The following is a 17,358-nucleotide window of genomic DNA, read 5'->3' as shown; positions in this document are numbered from 1 at the left end:
CAGCTGGTAAAGATATGTTTTTATCAACATATAAGCAACCACAGGTTAAATAGTATTAAAATGTTTTGTAAAATTTACCTTTTGTAATTTCTTAAGTAAACAATACATTCTTGGGCCCACGGACTCAAATCCAACGGTTGAGAACAATAAAATATTTTTCTACCTGAGGTGTAAGCAGCAAAACTATTTTGTCATAGTGTCCCTAGGTCAAGTTAGGACAAATATTGTTGACAGAAGTAGCATGGCTTTGGGCCATGATGAATCTCACACCCTTACGCTTTAGGTTAAATTTAAAGTGAAGCCCAACACGTAAGTTCTTGGCCTCTGTTGCCCCTGGGAAGGCTCTTGCCCAATTTTTCCAGTGACCACACAGGGCAAGGAAAATCACCAAACAAGCAGTCATCAACTATCAGAAGCACCAACCAGCAAATAAATGTAAGTGTGCATATTTATATGTATTTATATAAATATATATGTTTATTTTAAACTATTAAGTATATATGCATAATTTAAGCAATATTAAAAAGCCAAATCATCTTGACTCCAAGGCTTAAAGTTTCTCTTTCTGTTCTCTTGAACTTAAGTCAACTCATGACCTAGGATACAGTACAAATTTGGCTGTAGAGTGCCTTATGGGGGTGAGCCTTGAGAATGTAAAATTTCTCAGGTAGAAGGAGAGATTCTAACTTGGTTTCCCCCATCCCCAAATCCATCCCATACTATCCTATTAGTTTAGAAGTGATTTCTTTATTACTCATGAAGTTTTTAATATATAGTAGAGCAGAGATAGCTAACCTGTTACATGTTAGGTTTTATGGCTTATCACACTGGTTTCATTATTATTAATCAGTGAGTTCCCCTTCATTATTCTTTTTTCTTTCCTTTTTTCTTTTTTTACCTTTTCTCACATGTTTATTCTCCAGATAAATAATAGATTCATTTAATATTTTATTTGGAATTGTGTTAAACCTATACGTTAATATAGAAAGAATGATATATTTTTAACATTAAACATTCTCAGGTAGGAATGTGGTATTTCTCTCCAATTATTCCAGTGTTCTTTAACATGTCTCAAAGGGTTTTGCAATATTTTTCTCCAGATTTTTTTTGCCTTCAATTTTATTTTATTTTTTCCAGTTTTATTGAGATATAATTGATACATAATATTGTATAAGTTTAGATTGTATAACATAATGACTTGGTATATGTATATATTGCAAAATGATTACCATAATAAATTTAGTTAATATCCACCACCTCACATGGTTACAAGTTATTTTTTCCCTTATGATGAAAACTTTAAAGATACTATTCCCTTAGTAACTTTCAAATATACAATGCAGTCTGGTTAACTATAGTCATCATGCTGTTCGTTACATAAAAATGTGAAATACTTCACAAATTTGCATGTCATCCTTGCACAGGGGCCGTGCTAATCTTTTCCGTATCATTCCAATTTTAGTATATATGCCGTCAAAGGGGGCACTCTCCAAATATTTCAATACATTTACTTCTGTGTTTCTGTTCCTATTATAAATGGTGTATTTTTCTATTTTATTTACTAAATAATAAATACTAGTGTACAGGAAGGCAGTAGATTGTTGGATATTTTGTATTATTCTAATAATAATAATAGTAGTAATTTTATTATTCATAGCTTATGTTTATTGTTTACCATGTATTGGTCTCTTTACCATATGCTTTACACACATTATCTCATTTATTCTTCCTAACAAGTTTATGGGGGAGAGACACTATTATTATTTCCACTTTACATATGAGGAGGAAATCAGAGCTTACAGAGTTTAAATAACTTGTTCAGGGAATTCCCTGGCGGTCCAGTGGTTAGGATTCAGCGCTTTCACTGCCGGGGCCTGGGTTCAATCCCTGGTCAAGGAACTAAGATCCCGCAGGCTGTGCAACACAGCCAAAATAAATAAATAAATAAATAAATAAATAACTTGTTCAAAGGCACTTGATCAAACTGTGGTAATATCCAGTTCTACTCAGCCTCTAGAGTCTTCTATCTTTTTCTGTATTCTGAAATTATACATATAGTATTTGGAAACAACTCTTTATTGAATAGTTAATGGTGAAACTACTAGAGATAACTTCTGATAACTTTTTCAATTTCTTCTTTGGTTAATGCTTTCAGATTGTGTAGTTTGTGTATTTAATTTATGCTTCCACTTCATCCATTTCATAAGTATTTTCTAATTTATTAGATTACTGCTTTATACAGCATTATTAGCATTTTAAAATAAATAACTATTATTAGATGATTATAATGAATAATCATGTTTATTATTTAATAAATATTATTAATAATTCATAAGTTGGTAATTATTAAATAAACAATGATTTTTAAAAGAAATGTTGCATGTACATTGTTTTTAAAATCCAAAGTAAATTCAATTAAAATAGAAAATTACAAGAAAAGTTTAAAATCAGCAAAATCCAGCCACTCTGAATTAACTACTGTTAACACTGGCAAACATGATTCCAAGTCTCTCTCTATGCAAAAACAGAATAATGGACCAATACGGGATGCATAGAGGAATCTTTTTTTGACAGATACACTTTAATGAAAATGGAATCATACTATACAAGCTACTTTTAAAATAAAGAGTACTACCTTTAATTTTACTTAAGAATTTAAATTGAAGTGAAACTGAAGAAATTCTTTACTTAAAATAAGTATTTCTTCACCATAAAAACTATACTAAAATTAAGAAAGTTTGTGGGGAAACATTAAGGAAATTAGTGTTATTTCTTCAGTTGTATCTTTTATCTTTATTCAGGATCTAATAACACTAATCAGTAATATTTATGCCTTACTTATTAATTGCTAGATCCTATACTAAGCACTATATGAATTTGTTCATTTAATCCTCACAACAATTTTTGAGATATAGGGACTGTTATTATCCCTATTTACAAATAAAGAAACTGAGGCACAACTGTCCTTCGTTATACTATTACCTGTATTTGTATATTATCAAGTACAAATAATGTTTACATTAACAATAACATTTACAACGTTTACACTCTATTCTGTAATCATAATTCCTAAGGTTGTTGAGACCCACACATTCTGTATTCAAATAATTCAAAGAGTTAAACCTAGTAACTATAGCTTTGGACATCGTATTCCCTGAATTCATAAATGCTTAAGAATATATCTATATTTATAACTGGATGGTAACTTGGTTAGGTATATAATTATTTTCTTTATAACTTAAAAATATGCTTTCAGCATTTAGTGGCACTGTGAAGATATGTGAAACACTCTGTCTCTTAAAAGTGACTTTTCTGCCTGTAAGATTCTTTCTTTATTCTTGGAGTTCTGTACTTCACCAGCATAAGATTGGTGTTAATACCCTCTAACATATTTCCTAGGACATGTTAGATCTCTAGAGCTGTAGATTTGAGTATTTTTTATTTATTTTATTTTATTTATTTATTTTTGGCTGCGTCGGGTCTTCGCTGCTGCGCGCGGGCTTTCTCTAGTTGCGGTGAGCGGGGCTACTCTTCGTTGTGGTGCGCAGGTTTCTCATTGCGGTGGCTTCTCTTGTTGTGGAGCACGGGCTCTAGGCTCGCGGGCTCAGTAGTTGTGACTTGCAGGCTGTAGAGCGCAGGCTCAGTAGTTGTGGCATACGGGCTTAGTTGCTCCGCTGCATGTGGGATCTTCCCGGACCAGGGCTCGAACCAGTGTCCCCTGCATTGGCAAGCGGATTCTTAACCACTGAGCCACTAGGGAAGCCCGATTTGAGTATTTTTATAAGATCTTTTTCATTTATTGTATCTTTGGATACTTTTAATTCTATTTATTTGGTTTATTTCTTCAGAAATTCCAGTTATCCATATTGTCTGTCTCTTTTTGTCTTATCTTCATCATCATCTCTGTAATCCATTTTATTTCTTTGTTATTTTCCATTTTACTTTGTGTCGGTGCCTCAAGACTGTCCCCCTATTCCCTGATTATGCTGTTGTATAACAATTTTCTTGTCTCTTTATTTTCAACCTCAGATGTAGAGAAGTGATTTTATCCTACTCCTCAGTTTGTGATACATTATGATCATTGGTCCATGCAGGGTACTACTAGTTTAATTTTTTTATTTATCCCCTTCGGTCCCCATGCTCCATTCCCTTTCCTCTCTCCACCTGTAGGCAACAATTCTAATGTGTATTTTTTGTGTGTGTATGTTCTTGTGAAATGTATATTGCTATTTTATACATTTATTTGAAATTTCTATAAATGGTAAATTTATGTTAAATTTCTATAAATGATTATATATTTTTCATACTATTTTTTTTTTCATTCAGAATTATGTGTGTCAGCTCTTTCCAAGATGCTATGTATACATCCAATCTATTGCTTTAAATGTTGCAAAGTATGTAATAGTGTACATCATTCATGAGTGGCTAGGCTAGGCCACATGGGTGATAATATGGAAGTTTAAGCTCAACCCATCTGTAGGCCCTGTGGATGAAGACAAAGTCTCAGAGAAGGGCATATGGGCAGGGAAAGCATCTTAATATGCATTTGTTTTTCTGCATTCTAAATTAATTGGATTTCTGGGCTTTTTTCATCCTGCCTTCCCTAAAATTTTATTATTGTTTTATTAAAACTTTGAGTTGAATGCTTTATTCATTTATTTTTATTCCTTTTTAAGTTATGAAAACATTTGGAGCTGTGCATTTATCTCTAGATATGTCATTGCAACCCATAAGTACTGATAAATAGTGTTCTTTTTTTTATTGTTTTTAAGTCACCTTTATTTAGGTATAAATAAATAATAAAATAAACATTTTAAGTGTAATGTTCACTGAGTTTTGCAAAATGTATACACCAGTATAACTAACACTACTGTCAAAGTATAAATTATTTCTGTCACTCCAAAGCGTTTCCTTTTGCCCCTCCCCCAGTCAATTCCCACTCTTCCTTCCCCAGCACCAGGCAACAACTGATATACTTGCCTAGAGTTTCATATAATGGAATCACAGTGTATACACTTGTGTCTGGCTTCCTTTGCTCACCGGGTCCAATCAGCATAATATCAGTATAATGGAACAGCTTGATGTCCTGTGGAAGGGAAAGGCAACTAAGGAGCTGGAGAGTCGATATACCTGAATTAGGATAATGCAAATGTATTGTTAGCCTTGTCAGTGGAAACCAAACTGCTTTTGGTGGTGTTTACTAAGAGGTATAGAGAAAACAGCATTTTTCAGATCAATAGCTGCACACTAGGTACCAGGGGATGTGTTAATGTGTTCAAGCAACGAAACCACATCTGGCGCAGCAGCTGCAATTGGAGTCACCACCTGACTGAGTTTACAGTAATCCACTGTCATTCTCTAAGATTTGTCTTCTGTACAGGGCAAACAGGCAAGTTGAATGGGACTGTGGGGGAGCTACCCCCTGCATCTTTCAAGTCCTTAATGGTGGTAATAATCTCGGCAATCCCTCCAGGAATACAGTGTTGCTTTTAGTTTACTACTTTCACAGGTAGAGGCAGTTCTAGTGGTTTCCACTTGGTCTTTCCTACCAAAGAGCCCTCACTCTGTGGATTAGGGAACAAATGTGGGGATTCTCCCAGTTGCTGAGTATATATATTTCAATTATGCATCCTGGAACTGAGAAAGTTACCATAAAGTGGGTTCAGAAACCCACTAAGCCCACTGTGAGACAGACCTCAGCTAGAACTCCATTGATAACCTGACCTCCACAAGCCCCTCTTCTGACTGGTAGATCACTACACTCGTAGCGATGTTTTGGGTCACCAGGAATTAATGTCCATTCAGAGCCAGCGTCTAGTAGTCCCCAAAAGGTCTGATTATTTCCCTTCCCACAATGTGCTGTCCTCCAGCTGTGCTATTGTAGGGTGCCTGTTCCTGAAGCTGATGATCATGTAAAGAGGAAAAATAACTAAACAGGTAGTTACAACGGATTTCTATGAGTGTTAAGACTGAATAATCTACATGGTGCTATCTATGGGTAGCTAAAAGTGGAACCTAATTTGATGTAAGGAGCCAAGGAAGACCTCCTCGAGTAAATTACTTCTCGGCTAAGACTAAAATATGAACATGAGTTAGCTGAATGAAAGAGGAAAGGAGAAAAGTGAAGAAATGAGAGTTTCTGAATACAGAAAGAACAGCAGGTTTAGAAGGATGTGGGGAAGAGTGAGTTCAGTTATGGATATGCTGAGTTGGAAGGGCCAGTTTTATATAGAGGTGGAGATATTCTACACACTGTCAAAAATATAATCACAGAGCCAATGCAAACGGTATAATGTACCAATATAAACTGGTGTAGCCGTTATGGAAAAGAGTATGGAGGTTTCTCAAAACATTAAAAATAGAACTACCACATGATCAGCAATTCCCCTTCTGGGTATATATCCAGGAAATTATGCAAGAAGAATGCATTCTGGAGATGTAATGTACAGCATCATGACTACAGCTAATATGATATTGTATACTTGAAATTTACTACAAATGTAGATCTTAAGTGTTCTCTCCATACCAAAAAAAAAAAACCCCACATAACTGTGAGGTGATGGAAATGTTAATTAGCTTGATGATGGTAATCATTTCACAATGCATACAATATCAAAACATCACATTGTACACCTTAAATATATACAATTTTTATTTGTCAATTATACTTCAGTAAAGCTGGAAAAATATAATCCCAGAGCTCAAAGACTGAGGGGTTAAAGCACCGTTCATTCATTCATTCATTCATTCGTTCAACAAACACTATTTTTTAAAAATATTTATTAATTTATTTATTTAGGCTGCGCCAGGTCTTAGTTGCAGCATGCGGACTCTTAGTTGCGGCATGCATGTGGGATCTAGTTTCCCGACCAGGGATCAAACCTGGCCCCCTGCACTGGGAGCACGGAGTCTTACCCACTGGACCACCAGGGAAGTCCAAACAAACACTTTCTAAATAACCACCTATGCCAAGCCCTGAGCTCAAGTTGCTTATAATCTAATGGAGAAATAAATGTACAGACACATAAATGCAATGTACTATGCTAATTGCTATAATAAAAGGATATTAAAATTTCAATGAGATTTTGGATGAGTGGCTGAAATCTGTGTAGTAAATTGTGGAATTTTTTAAGAGGAGGTATGGAGCATTTCTCTGAAGTATTGTGAGGAGTTCCCCAGATAGACAGGTGGTAAGTAGGGAAGGCTTTCAGACAAAAAGAACAGTTTGTGCCAAGGAACAAAAGTATAAGAAAGCTGGTTGGACTTAGGGTTCAATTACTGTTGAATACACTACAAGTGGAAGTGATAGAGAGTAAATCTAAATGAATCATCTGGGGTTAGATCATGAAAGATTTTGTGTGCCACACCAAGAAATCATCCTACAGGCAACGGGAATAACTGAAGAAAGTTAGGCAGTGGAATGACATGAAGAGATAAGTGTTTTAGAAAGATTCTATAGCAGTGTAGAGGACATTGGGAGCTAGCTCAGCAATGACCTAACCAATACATACATGAGATGATAAGCCACTGTTAGTGAAAGTCCACAGAAACAAGAGTCAACATATTTACATCTCCAAGGACTATAGATGATGTCAGATGCAGCCTCCTCAAAATCCAAAATCCTATGAACAGTGAGTTTGAGGCACTTTAAACCTTCATTAATGCTCTCCTCAAAATCTTTAGAGGTTTTCTAGCTTCCAGCAACTGTCCCATTCCAAAGCTACTCTTAACATTTTAGGTTTTTGTTACAGCAGCACCATACTCTCAGTACCAAAATCTGTATTATCTATTTGCTGCATTACAAATTAACCCAAACTTAGCAGCTTAAAACAAGAAACATTTATTATCACAGTTTCTTAGGGTCAGGAATCTGAGAATGGCTTAGCTGCGTGGTTCTGGATGCGGTTTTCATGAGTTTGCAGTCAAGTTCTAGGTCATGGCTTCAATCTCTGGATACTTGACTGGATGCTGGAGAGTCTCCTTCCAAGCTCACGTAGCTGTTGGCAGGAGGCTTTCTATGTAGCCTCTCCACAGGGCTGGCCATGTAATAACTTCCCTCAGAGCAAGTGAGCCGAGAAATATTTATATATATAATAGAGAGAGGACCCAAGACAGAAGATACAGTCTTTTATCATCTAATCTTGGAAATGACATGCCATCACTTCTGCCATAATCTGTTGGTCACATGGATCAACTCTGGTACAATATGAGAGAACTACAGAAGGGTGTGACTACCAGAAGGTGGGGACTACTGGGGCCAACGTGGAGCTAATTACTGAATTTATTATGTAGAACATAAAACACATATTATTGGAAATAATAAAGCTTAGCAAGGTGGCTGAATATAAAATCAATGTACAAAAGTTAATTGCATTTTTATATACCTGCAGCAAAGAATTAGAACATATTTTTTAAGGCAACATTTATAATGGCAACGATAACAGTAACACAAACACGTACATCTATGAATTACCTTGGAAGAAGTTTAACAAGAAATATGCAAGGCTTATATGCAGAAAGTTACAAAACTTGACTAACAGATATTAAAGACCAAAATAAATGGAGCTATAGCTACCTTCATGAGTAGAAAGAAAATATAATAAATGTGTTCATTCTCCCCAAATTCCATCCAAGGCTTCAAAGTAGTTCTAATAAAAATCCTAATAGGGTTTTTCATGGAACTTGGCAGGTTGATTCTAAAACATTTATTGGAGACTTGGGCTTCCCTGGTATTGCAGTGGTTGGGAGTCCGCCTGCCAACGCAGGGGACACGGGTTCGAGCCCCGGTCCGGGGGGATCCCACATGTGACGGAGCAACTAAGCCCATGTGCCACAACTACTGAGCCTGTGCTCTGGAGCCCATGTGCCCCAACTGCTGAGGCCCACGCGCCTGGAGCCGGTGCTCCGCGACAAGAGAAGCCACCGCAATGAGAAGCCTGCGCACCGCAATGAAGAGTAGCCCCCACTTGCGGCAGCTGGAGAGAGCCCGCGCACAGCAACGAAGACACAACGCAGCCAAAAATAAATTAATTAATTAATTTAAAAATAAATAAATAAAACATTTATTGGAGACTTAAGAGCCAAAAATAGCTAAGATACTTCTGAGGAGGACAAGGACAGGGGATTCACCCTACAATTAGCAAAGTTTATGATAAAACTATATAATTGACAGTGTCATATTGGCTTAGGGATAGACAAGTTGAGCAACAGAGTACAACAGAGAGCCCAGAAACAGATAACACACACACAAAGTTTTATACATAGCACAGGTGACATGGAAGATCAGTGGAGGAAAGAAGGGACTATTTAACAAGTAAGCTAGAAAAATTGGTTATGAATAAGAATAAAAATTTAAAACGGGTCCCTGCACACACACAAACACACAGTAGCTTCAGAGTGATGAGAACTTAAGTATCAAAAATAAATTTTAAAGTTTGGGAAGAAAATAAGGGAGAATATCTTTGCGACTTTGAAGGTTGGGTAGAATTTTCTAAACAAAAGGCAAGAAGTGCTAAATACAGAATAAAAGATTGAGAAATTGAACTACACTAATGTTAAGAACTTCTATTCATCAAAAGTTAATTTAAAGGTCACTTCCTCAGTGAAGTCTTTCCCGAGCACCCTTCTTGAAATTGCAGATCCTTTTTTCCTAGCATCCTCAACCCTCCTTCACTGCTTTATTTTTCTCCTTAGCACCTGTTACCTTCTAACACACTGTATAAGTTTACTATAGGTACTATGTAAGTTTCTTGTTATTTAGTATATAATGGTCATGAGAGCAAGACTTTTTGACATTTTTTCTCACTGCTCTGTCCCCAGAACTTAAACAGGTGCTGACCCATACTAGGTGCTGAATAGATATTTTTTCAACTGAATGATGTGTCTTAACTCCCTGACTTTTTATGCATTTTGAGAAAGCTTGTGTCTTAAGCCTCCTGGCATCTCCCTTGCCTAGTTCAGTGCTAACAGTGAAATCGTATTTGGAATGTGCTTGTTTCCCTTGGTACCCACTTGCCTGGCACAGTGAAGAGAATATAGTATGTTTTCTGTATCTGTGATTGACTTTGTTCTCTTCCATGCCTGTCTGCCATAGTGGATCCCCATTTGTTATTTCCTAATGAGTCTGGTTTATTTGTTAGTTTGTTTCTCTTTATGGTTCTCTGGCAGAAAGGTTGACACCATACTTCTCAGTTCATAGCGTGTTAGCGTCACTGGCCCATATAACAATCCTCACTTATTTGTTTATTTATGCTCTTTTTTGTATTCCTTTTTTTGGTATATCCCTTTCTATGTGTTTCTGTAAAATTCATACTTTTTGTTTTATATCTCCAGCTTTTATCTTACTTTTTAAACTCAAGACTATGTTATGAAGACCTATTTGAGTAGCCACGTGTACATGTCATCTATTACTTTTAACTTGCAATATAGTATTTATTCCATGGTGAGCCACTGCTTTTTGCTTCTCCATTCTTCCCAGTGATGGACACCTAGATTGCCTACAACTCTTCATCACCAAAAACAATGCTACAATGAACATCTTCACGCATCTATGCTCAAGGACCTGTGTAATCATTTTAGGGGTTACCAGATGATCTCACAAAACGGCTGAGTCAGACTCTGTTCCAACCAGCAGTGCCTGGGGGTTCTTAGATCCCACGAGCTCACAGACACTTGATATTATCCAGCTTTCTAATTTTGCCAGTCTAATAGGTATAAAGTGATATCTGATTGTTTTAATTTTTACTTCTCTAATGAATTCCAGATTCTCTTCAAATGCTTGTTAGTCTTCTGGGTTTCTTCTTAGGGAATGTAAGAAGCAGTGTACCATAAGCAGCTAAAAACATGGACACAGGTGCTTGATGACTTGGGTACACTCCTGCCTGTGCCGCTTGTTAGCTGTGTGACTTGGGCAAGCTGCTTAACCTCTCTGTCCGTTTCCACTTTTGAAAAATGAAGATAATTATAATATCTACATCTTATATTTAAATAAATTTTTATCAAAGTGAATTCACATAAAATTAACTATTTTAAAGTATACATTCAGTGGCATTTAATACATTCATAATTTTGTGCAGCCACCAACTCTGTCAAGTTCCGCAACATTTTCATCACCCAAAAAAGACACTTTGTACCCGTTAAGCAGTCACTCCCATACCTCTATTCCCAACCCCTGGCAACCGCCAATCTGTTTCCAGTCTCTATGGATTTACCTATTCTGGATATTTCATATAAGAGAATCATATAATATGTGACATTTTGTTTCTGGCTTCTTTCACCTAACATGGTATTTTCAAGTTTCACCCATATTGTAGCATATTATGAGTACTTTATTCCTTTATATGGCTAAATAATATTCCGTGTATTCATCCACTGATGGATATTTGGGTTGTGTCCCGATATTTAACTACTGTGAATAGTGCCACTATGAACATTTGTATGCAAGTATTTGTTTGAGTGCCCGTTCTTTATTGTTTGGGACACTATCTAGGAGTAGAATTGCTAGGTCGTATGGTAATTCTATATTTAGCTTCCTGAAGAATGTCAGACTGTTTTACACAATGGTGCATCATTTTACAACCCCACCAGCAATGTACATGCGTTCCAATTTCTCCACGTCCGCACCAACACTTGTTATTTTCCAGGGTCTTGTTGTTGTTACTGAATTTCTTTTATTGATTTGCAGTAATTTCTTGTATATTCTAGATATTAACCCATTATCAGTTTTAAGACTGTAAATTTCTTCTATCATTTGTATGAAAATTTTGTCCATGTTGTCCTTAGTTGAAAAAAAATTTTTGATAAAAAGAAATTCACCAATATTTTGCCTTATGGTTTTTAAGAAGTCCCTAGATCACAGGTATTCTGCTAAATTTTGATCTATAAATGCTATTTTATCTTTCATATCTATGTCTTTAATCCATCTGGAGTATACTGTCCTTTTTTCTCCTTTTTTCAGGAGACATATATTTCTGAAGGATTTTTTAGTGTTACTTTCATCATATACTAAATTCCATATACACTTAGGTCTGTCTCTGAGCTTACTGTTTTCTTTCATTGGTCTGTTTGTCTGTACCACACTATTTTTTTAAAAAAGGGCTTTAGGGAATTCCCTGGTGGTCTAGTGGTTAGGACTCCACACTTTCACTGCTGAGGGCACAGGTTCAATCCCTGGTCAGGGAACTAAGATCCCACAAGCCACGCAGTGTGGCCAAATAAATAAATAACTAAATGAAACAGGGCTTTATAGGATGTCTTGATATCTAATAGGGTATATTCCCCCCTTTTAGCTGTTATTTTTTTAAGATTGACTTGACTATTGGACCTCTATTCTTTCATATACACTTTTATAATTTACAAATACTGATAGTTTTATCTCTTACCTTATACCTCTTATTTCTTTTAAATGTTTAAATTCCATTTACCAACATCTTCAATACCCATAACATTATTAGAGGCATCCTTGTTTGATTCCCAAAGGAATTTATCCACAGTTTCTCCATTAAGTATAATGTTTGCTGTAAGTTTTTGGTGTATCACCTTTACTAGGTTAAAATGTCTCCTTCTATTCCTAATTTGTTAGTTTTGATTTTCTGAAATCACAAATAAGTATTAAACTTTATTAACTGCTTTTTTTTGCATTAACTGAGATATTACTATGATTTCCCCCCTTTTATTAACGTGGTTAATTATGCTGATTGATTTTCTGATACTCAGCTATCCTTGAATTTCTTTTACAAACTCTACTTGATCATAACATATTATTTTAACACATTGTTAGGTTTGGTTAGATCATATTATATTAGGATTTTACATCTATTTTCATGTGAGACAGACCTATAATTTTTTTTAATATAATCTTTGTCTGGTTTTAAAATAAACCAGCTTAGGGAAAATTATGTTTTTATTTTTGCTTATCTCTATTCTCAAATTTTCTACAGTGTAAATGGAATACTTCTATAAAATGATTTCTTAAAAAGTTAACACCAGGGGACTTCCTTAGCAGTTCAGTGGTTAAGACTCCGAGCTTCCGGTGCAGGGGGCGTGGGTTCGACCCCTGGTCGGGAAACTAGGATCCCACATGCCACGTGGTGCAGCCAAAAAATTTAAAAATAATAATAATAAAATAAAATTTTTAAAAAGTTAACACCAGTCCATACAGTCAGCTTATCAGTCTTCCCTCTTTTTCTAATTTCTGGAATCACTTATGTTAGATAAGAATTAACTGTTCTTCCAAAGTTCGGTGGAACTCATCTGTAAAACCATTTGGGACCTCAGATTTGAGGAGGTAGACCTTCACCATTTACATTTTAAAATGTTGATTCTTCTGTTTTGCCAGTGATGTGAATTAGCCTGTGGGCTGTAAACTCCAGGCTTATCTTCATCCCTTTATCACCTGGCTCAACTAGCCTTGTCATTCCTGTTCTCTGCTTCTACCTCTTCTACTGTCAGAAGAAATCTACTCACTACATCCCTCGTTAGTCCTCCCTCTCCTACACAGATTTTTGGAACACTTTATCCTCATCCTTTACTGAACCCTGCATCTAGTGCACATCTTGACCATTTTTTAAATTTCTGTGTGAGGACCTGGCCCTACCCAGCAGGTTATCAGAGTTTGTGGGGCGAGTCCTAACTAGCCTCTCAGAATATCTGCTGTTCAGGCCCCTCCAGAGATTAGGACCTTGGCTTTGCTACTGCATAGACCTTACCAAAAGCCCTCTGAGGAGGCCTGCCCTCACTACCTGGTCTAAAATAAGACTCTTCCTATCCCATTTCTCTGTCACAATACACGTTGCTTCGCAGCTCCTTTCACAATGTGTAATTGTCTTATATGTTTATTATCTGTCTCCTCCCACTGCAACTAGTATAGAAGCTCACGAGGGCAGGATGTGTCTATCCTGTAGTAGACAGCTGTATCATCAGGGCTGCCTTAGCAAAACGCCGACACAGAGCAGGTGCACAATAAACACTGAATGAATGAAAAACTCAGGTGACATATATTTCCGAAGGATTTTCAGATGATTGTGAGTCCTTCCTATTCTATATTTTCTTTTTTTTTTTTCCCCTTGGATCAAATCATAAGAGAGCTACGCACTTGATATAGTGTTTTAGTGTCTCGTTGAATTGCCTTTTCTGAAGTGTGCTTTGGTACTGTGCCACCAGCTTTCTTTTACCTGTGCCTACAACTGTAGACATAGAAGAATGTCTTTGTATTTAAAGTAGGGATGTTGTCAAGGACATTTTCCACTATGTTACACACCTCTCATGAAATATACCTATAAGGAAATTCTTTCTTAGGGTAAAAGTGTCTTAAACAATGGGTTTGTTTTTATTTTATGGTCACTGAATCTTATAACCGAGCATGTTTCCTTCTCTGCTTTGACCTCAGGAAACTCAGGACTAGAATTTCAGCTGCTATGTAGGACTATATGAGATTCATTTCTGTGAGCTGTTTGTTTTGTTTCGTTTACCCACTCTAGTTCTTTGTCCTGAATACCTGAATTATTTATTTTATAGTAAGAGTTTTTCCTTTCTTGAGCACCTAATATGTTGGAGACAGGTCACATACATCATCGGTTTAATCTTCACAGCAAAGCCATGAGATCCGGACATTTTCCGTCCTTCACATAAGAGGAGATGAGGTTAGTAAGTTTAAATCACTTACTGCAGGTCACGCAGCCAGTGAGTGGAGAGCTGGGAAGCAGACTCTGCCCTGCCTTCAAGTCCATGCTCCCCCTGCTGCCCAGGTGGCCTCACATGGTGGTCTGCAGGCTTCCTGCACCAGAATGACCCAGGATGCTTGTCAAGATGCAGGTTCCTGGGCACCACTCCCAACCTGATACACAAGAACCTTCTTTGAGTTCTGAGAGGGGCCAGTGGTCTACATTGTAACAGGTGTCCCAAGTGACTCTCATACTTCGAGAAGATCGAGAATCCCTGTGCTAGCTATATATCATATGCCCTCTATCTGTTGAGGTGTACTGCATGTATCTTTTCTAACAATTTTTCCCTAACCAAACAGATGCCACTTTCTATAAAACTTCAAGTCTGCCACACTGCTGACCTCGGTTGTGTGTAGACATACATGTGCATTTGTTATTAATCATTCTGCCTATCTCTCTTTTTTTTTTTTTTCATTCTGCTTGCGGGATCTTAGTTCCCTGACCAGGAATTTAACCCACGCCCTCAGCAGTGAAAGTGCGGAGTCCTAACCACTGGACTGCCAGGGAATTCCCTGCCTGTCTCTTCTTTGGTTAATTTCCTGAAGGACATAGTTTCCCAAAGTATCCAGCATTTTTTAACCCAGGCAGGAGAAGTTCTAAGGAGATGTATTTACTGCACAGAGAGACAACCCTGTTCTTCGTAGCTCTAAAGGGGAGAATCACACCAGTGGGGGGCGGGTGCTGCAGGGGGAAGGGGTGGAGGTGGGGCGTCTGCACACACCATTGGATTTGTACAGGAAGCACATGTTCACCTATAGGCCCAGGGGATGCGGCCCTCAAGTCGCTCTCAAAGGGAAAGAGCAAGAAAGGTGGTCAGTGCAGTGGTGAGCACCAAAGGACACCTAACATGGAACTCGGCAAACCTTCCCAGAAGGAGGAGCCCCCGGACTGGTCTTACTGAAAGCAGAGAGGTGCCGAGGTGGAGGTGGGCAGGCATCCCAGGCCAATGAGCATGAGAGGGCCTGAGGCTCTAGCCTTGGAGGAGTGGGAGTGGTCAGCCCTACCTGAGTATGTGAGCTTGGGCGGGGTTATGACTTCTTGGGGGTCACCCGGCAACCACTAGCTGTGAACTGCAGATAGGTAAGGACCTGTGTTTACTCTCATTTTTCCTAACATTTCATGTCAGATTGGCCTCCAACCTTTTAGTGTTGTGGGCTGGTGTATCCCAGAAGTTAAGACTTGTGTGAGATTAGGGAAGGTTCATTACTGCTCTGTGTAGAGAGGAGTTTTAACAGGGTTGTTACGAGCCCTATAACACGTGGCCGACCCGCTTTCCCTCCTTCGAGTAATCGGGTGACTCAGCACGTCCTGTCCCCAGGATGCTGGGCACGAGCGGAGGCGCCCAGCCCTCGCTGGGGGGCTCCAGTGCTGCAGCCGCCGCCTGTGGCCTGACCAGGGCCTGTCTGGTTGTTGCAGTGCAGGCCACGTGGATGGCCTACGACATGGTGGTGATGCGCACCAACCCCACGCTGGCGGAGTCCATGCGGCGGCTGGAGGGCGCCTTCCTCAGCTGCAAGGAGGAGATGGAGAAGAATTGGCAGGAGCTGCTCGACGAGACCAAGCGAGCGCAGTAGGCCCGCCTGCCCCGCGCGGCCCGAGCGGGCTTGGCCGAGTAGCAGCGACCCCGGAGCAGGGCTGTGCGCAGAGCTTGTTTCTCAGTAAACTTCTTTCCAAGCACAACCTAAGGACCCTTTCTGTCCCACTCAGCTGCACATCAGACCTCGTGGACAGCACATGAGAAGGGCGAGATGCAGAGGCTCTCGATGAAGTAGACATACTCAGTGCCAGTGGTGCCGAACTTAGAATAAAAAAACAAAAAAGGAGCCAGACGGGGACAAACCAGGTCAGAGGGCGGGACAGGCAGCAGTATTCCGTCAGATTTATTTACCTTCCTACAGTGAGTTCCAAAGCGAGTAAAGGGGAACATTAGTTATTCAGTTGTGTATTTGGGGCACCAGGCTGGGCACTCTCGGGTGTGTCCTTATGTTCTCACAGCCCCGTTTCAGACAAGAAAAGCAATGTGAGATGTCTCTTCCAATCCACACAGCTAATAAGGGGCAGAACGAGGGCGAAACCCAGGCCTCGCCTAGGAAGGGGGCTGGCGGGAAGTGGGGCGGGCTTCTGGAGGGGCTGAGCCGGCAGGAGAGACCCCACCAGGCTGCAGAGGAGTATGAGCTGAGTGGTCCTGCACGGCCTGGGCTGGGGTCTGGGCAGGGGCTAGAGCCAGCAGGGTGCTTTCACAGACAAGGGTTCTAGGCCCTTGAGGTCAGTCAGACAAAAGAGGGCTTCAGAGCTGTTCCAGGGGAGAGCCAGCCAGGCTCCCAGAGGCCTCAGGACAGGTAGAAAGCCCCAGAGGCAAGGATGTTTTCCTGGGGACTTGTTTGCTCCCTGGTCCCCCTTCCCACCCCCTCGAGGGCTCCTTGCCTGGCCTGGAGCCCCAGGGACAGACCCTAGGAAGCAGAATGTGTTCTCAGCCATCTCCTTCCTCGGCTCAGGGGTTGCCAGGCTCCTCAGTGAGCCAAGTCCTGGTGCCCAGGGACACATCAGGCTCTCGGAGCCCAGGGGTCCCACGGGCAGGTAATTCCCAGGCAGTGGGGTGGTGCTGTGAGAGAGGATCTCTGTCTGGAGGAGGGTGGGT

General features: G+C 39.2%; 1 protein-coding gene and 1 non-coding gene across 4 annotated transcripts in view; one reads left to right on the top strand and one right to left on the bottom strand.

Annotated features, from left to right (window-relative positions):
• The window catches only part of SYCE3 (synaptonemal complex central element protein 3), a 31,722-nt gene that overhangs the window by 9,948 nt on the left and 4,416 nt on the right, over nt 1-17,358 (top strand). For 2 of the 3 annotated variants that reach the window (XR_011075953.1, XR_011075952.1), the window contains exon 3: nt 16,137-16,563. Coding sequence is in view for 1 of the 3 variants with exons in the window: in XM_068560468.1 (XP_068416569.1) it covers nt 16,137-16,294 (158 nt within the window). In the remaining 2 variants the exon portion in view is untranslated. Of the gene's footprint in view, nt 1-16,136; nt 16,782-17,358 lie in introns of those variants that run through there. The other variant, XM_068560468.1, reaches the window with a different exon arrangement.
• LOC137776041 (U6 spliceosomal RNA) lies at nt 1,380-1,486 on the bottom strand. Its single transcript, XR_011076163.1, has one exon. It is a non-coding gene; the product is annotated as a U6 spliceosomal RNA (small nuclear RNA).

The sequence above is a fragment of the Eschrichtius robustus genome, chromosome 13 (genome assembly GCF_028021215.1).
Source record: "Eschrichtius robustus isolate mEscRob2 chromosome 13, mEscRob2.pri, whole genome shotgun sequence".
In the NCBI taxonomy this organism is placed as follows: Eukaryota; Metazoa; Chordata; class Mammalia; order Artiodactyla; family Eschrichtiidae; genus Eschrichtius; species Eschrichtius robustus.
This window is presented reverse-complemented; position numbering and strand designations above follow the sequence as displayed.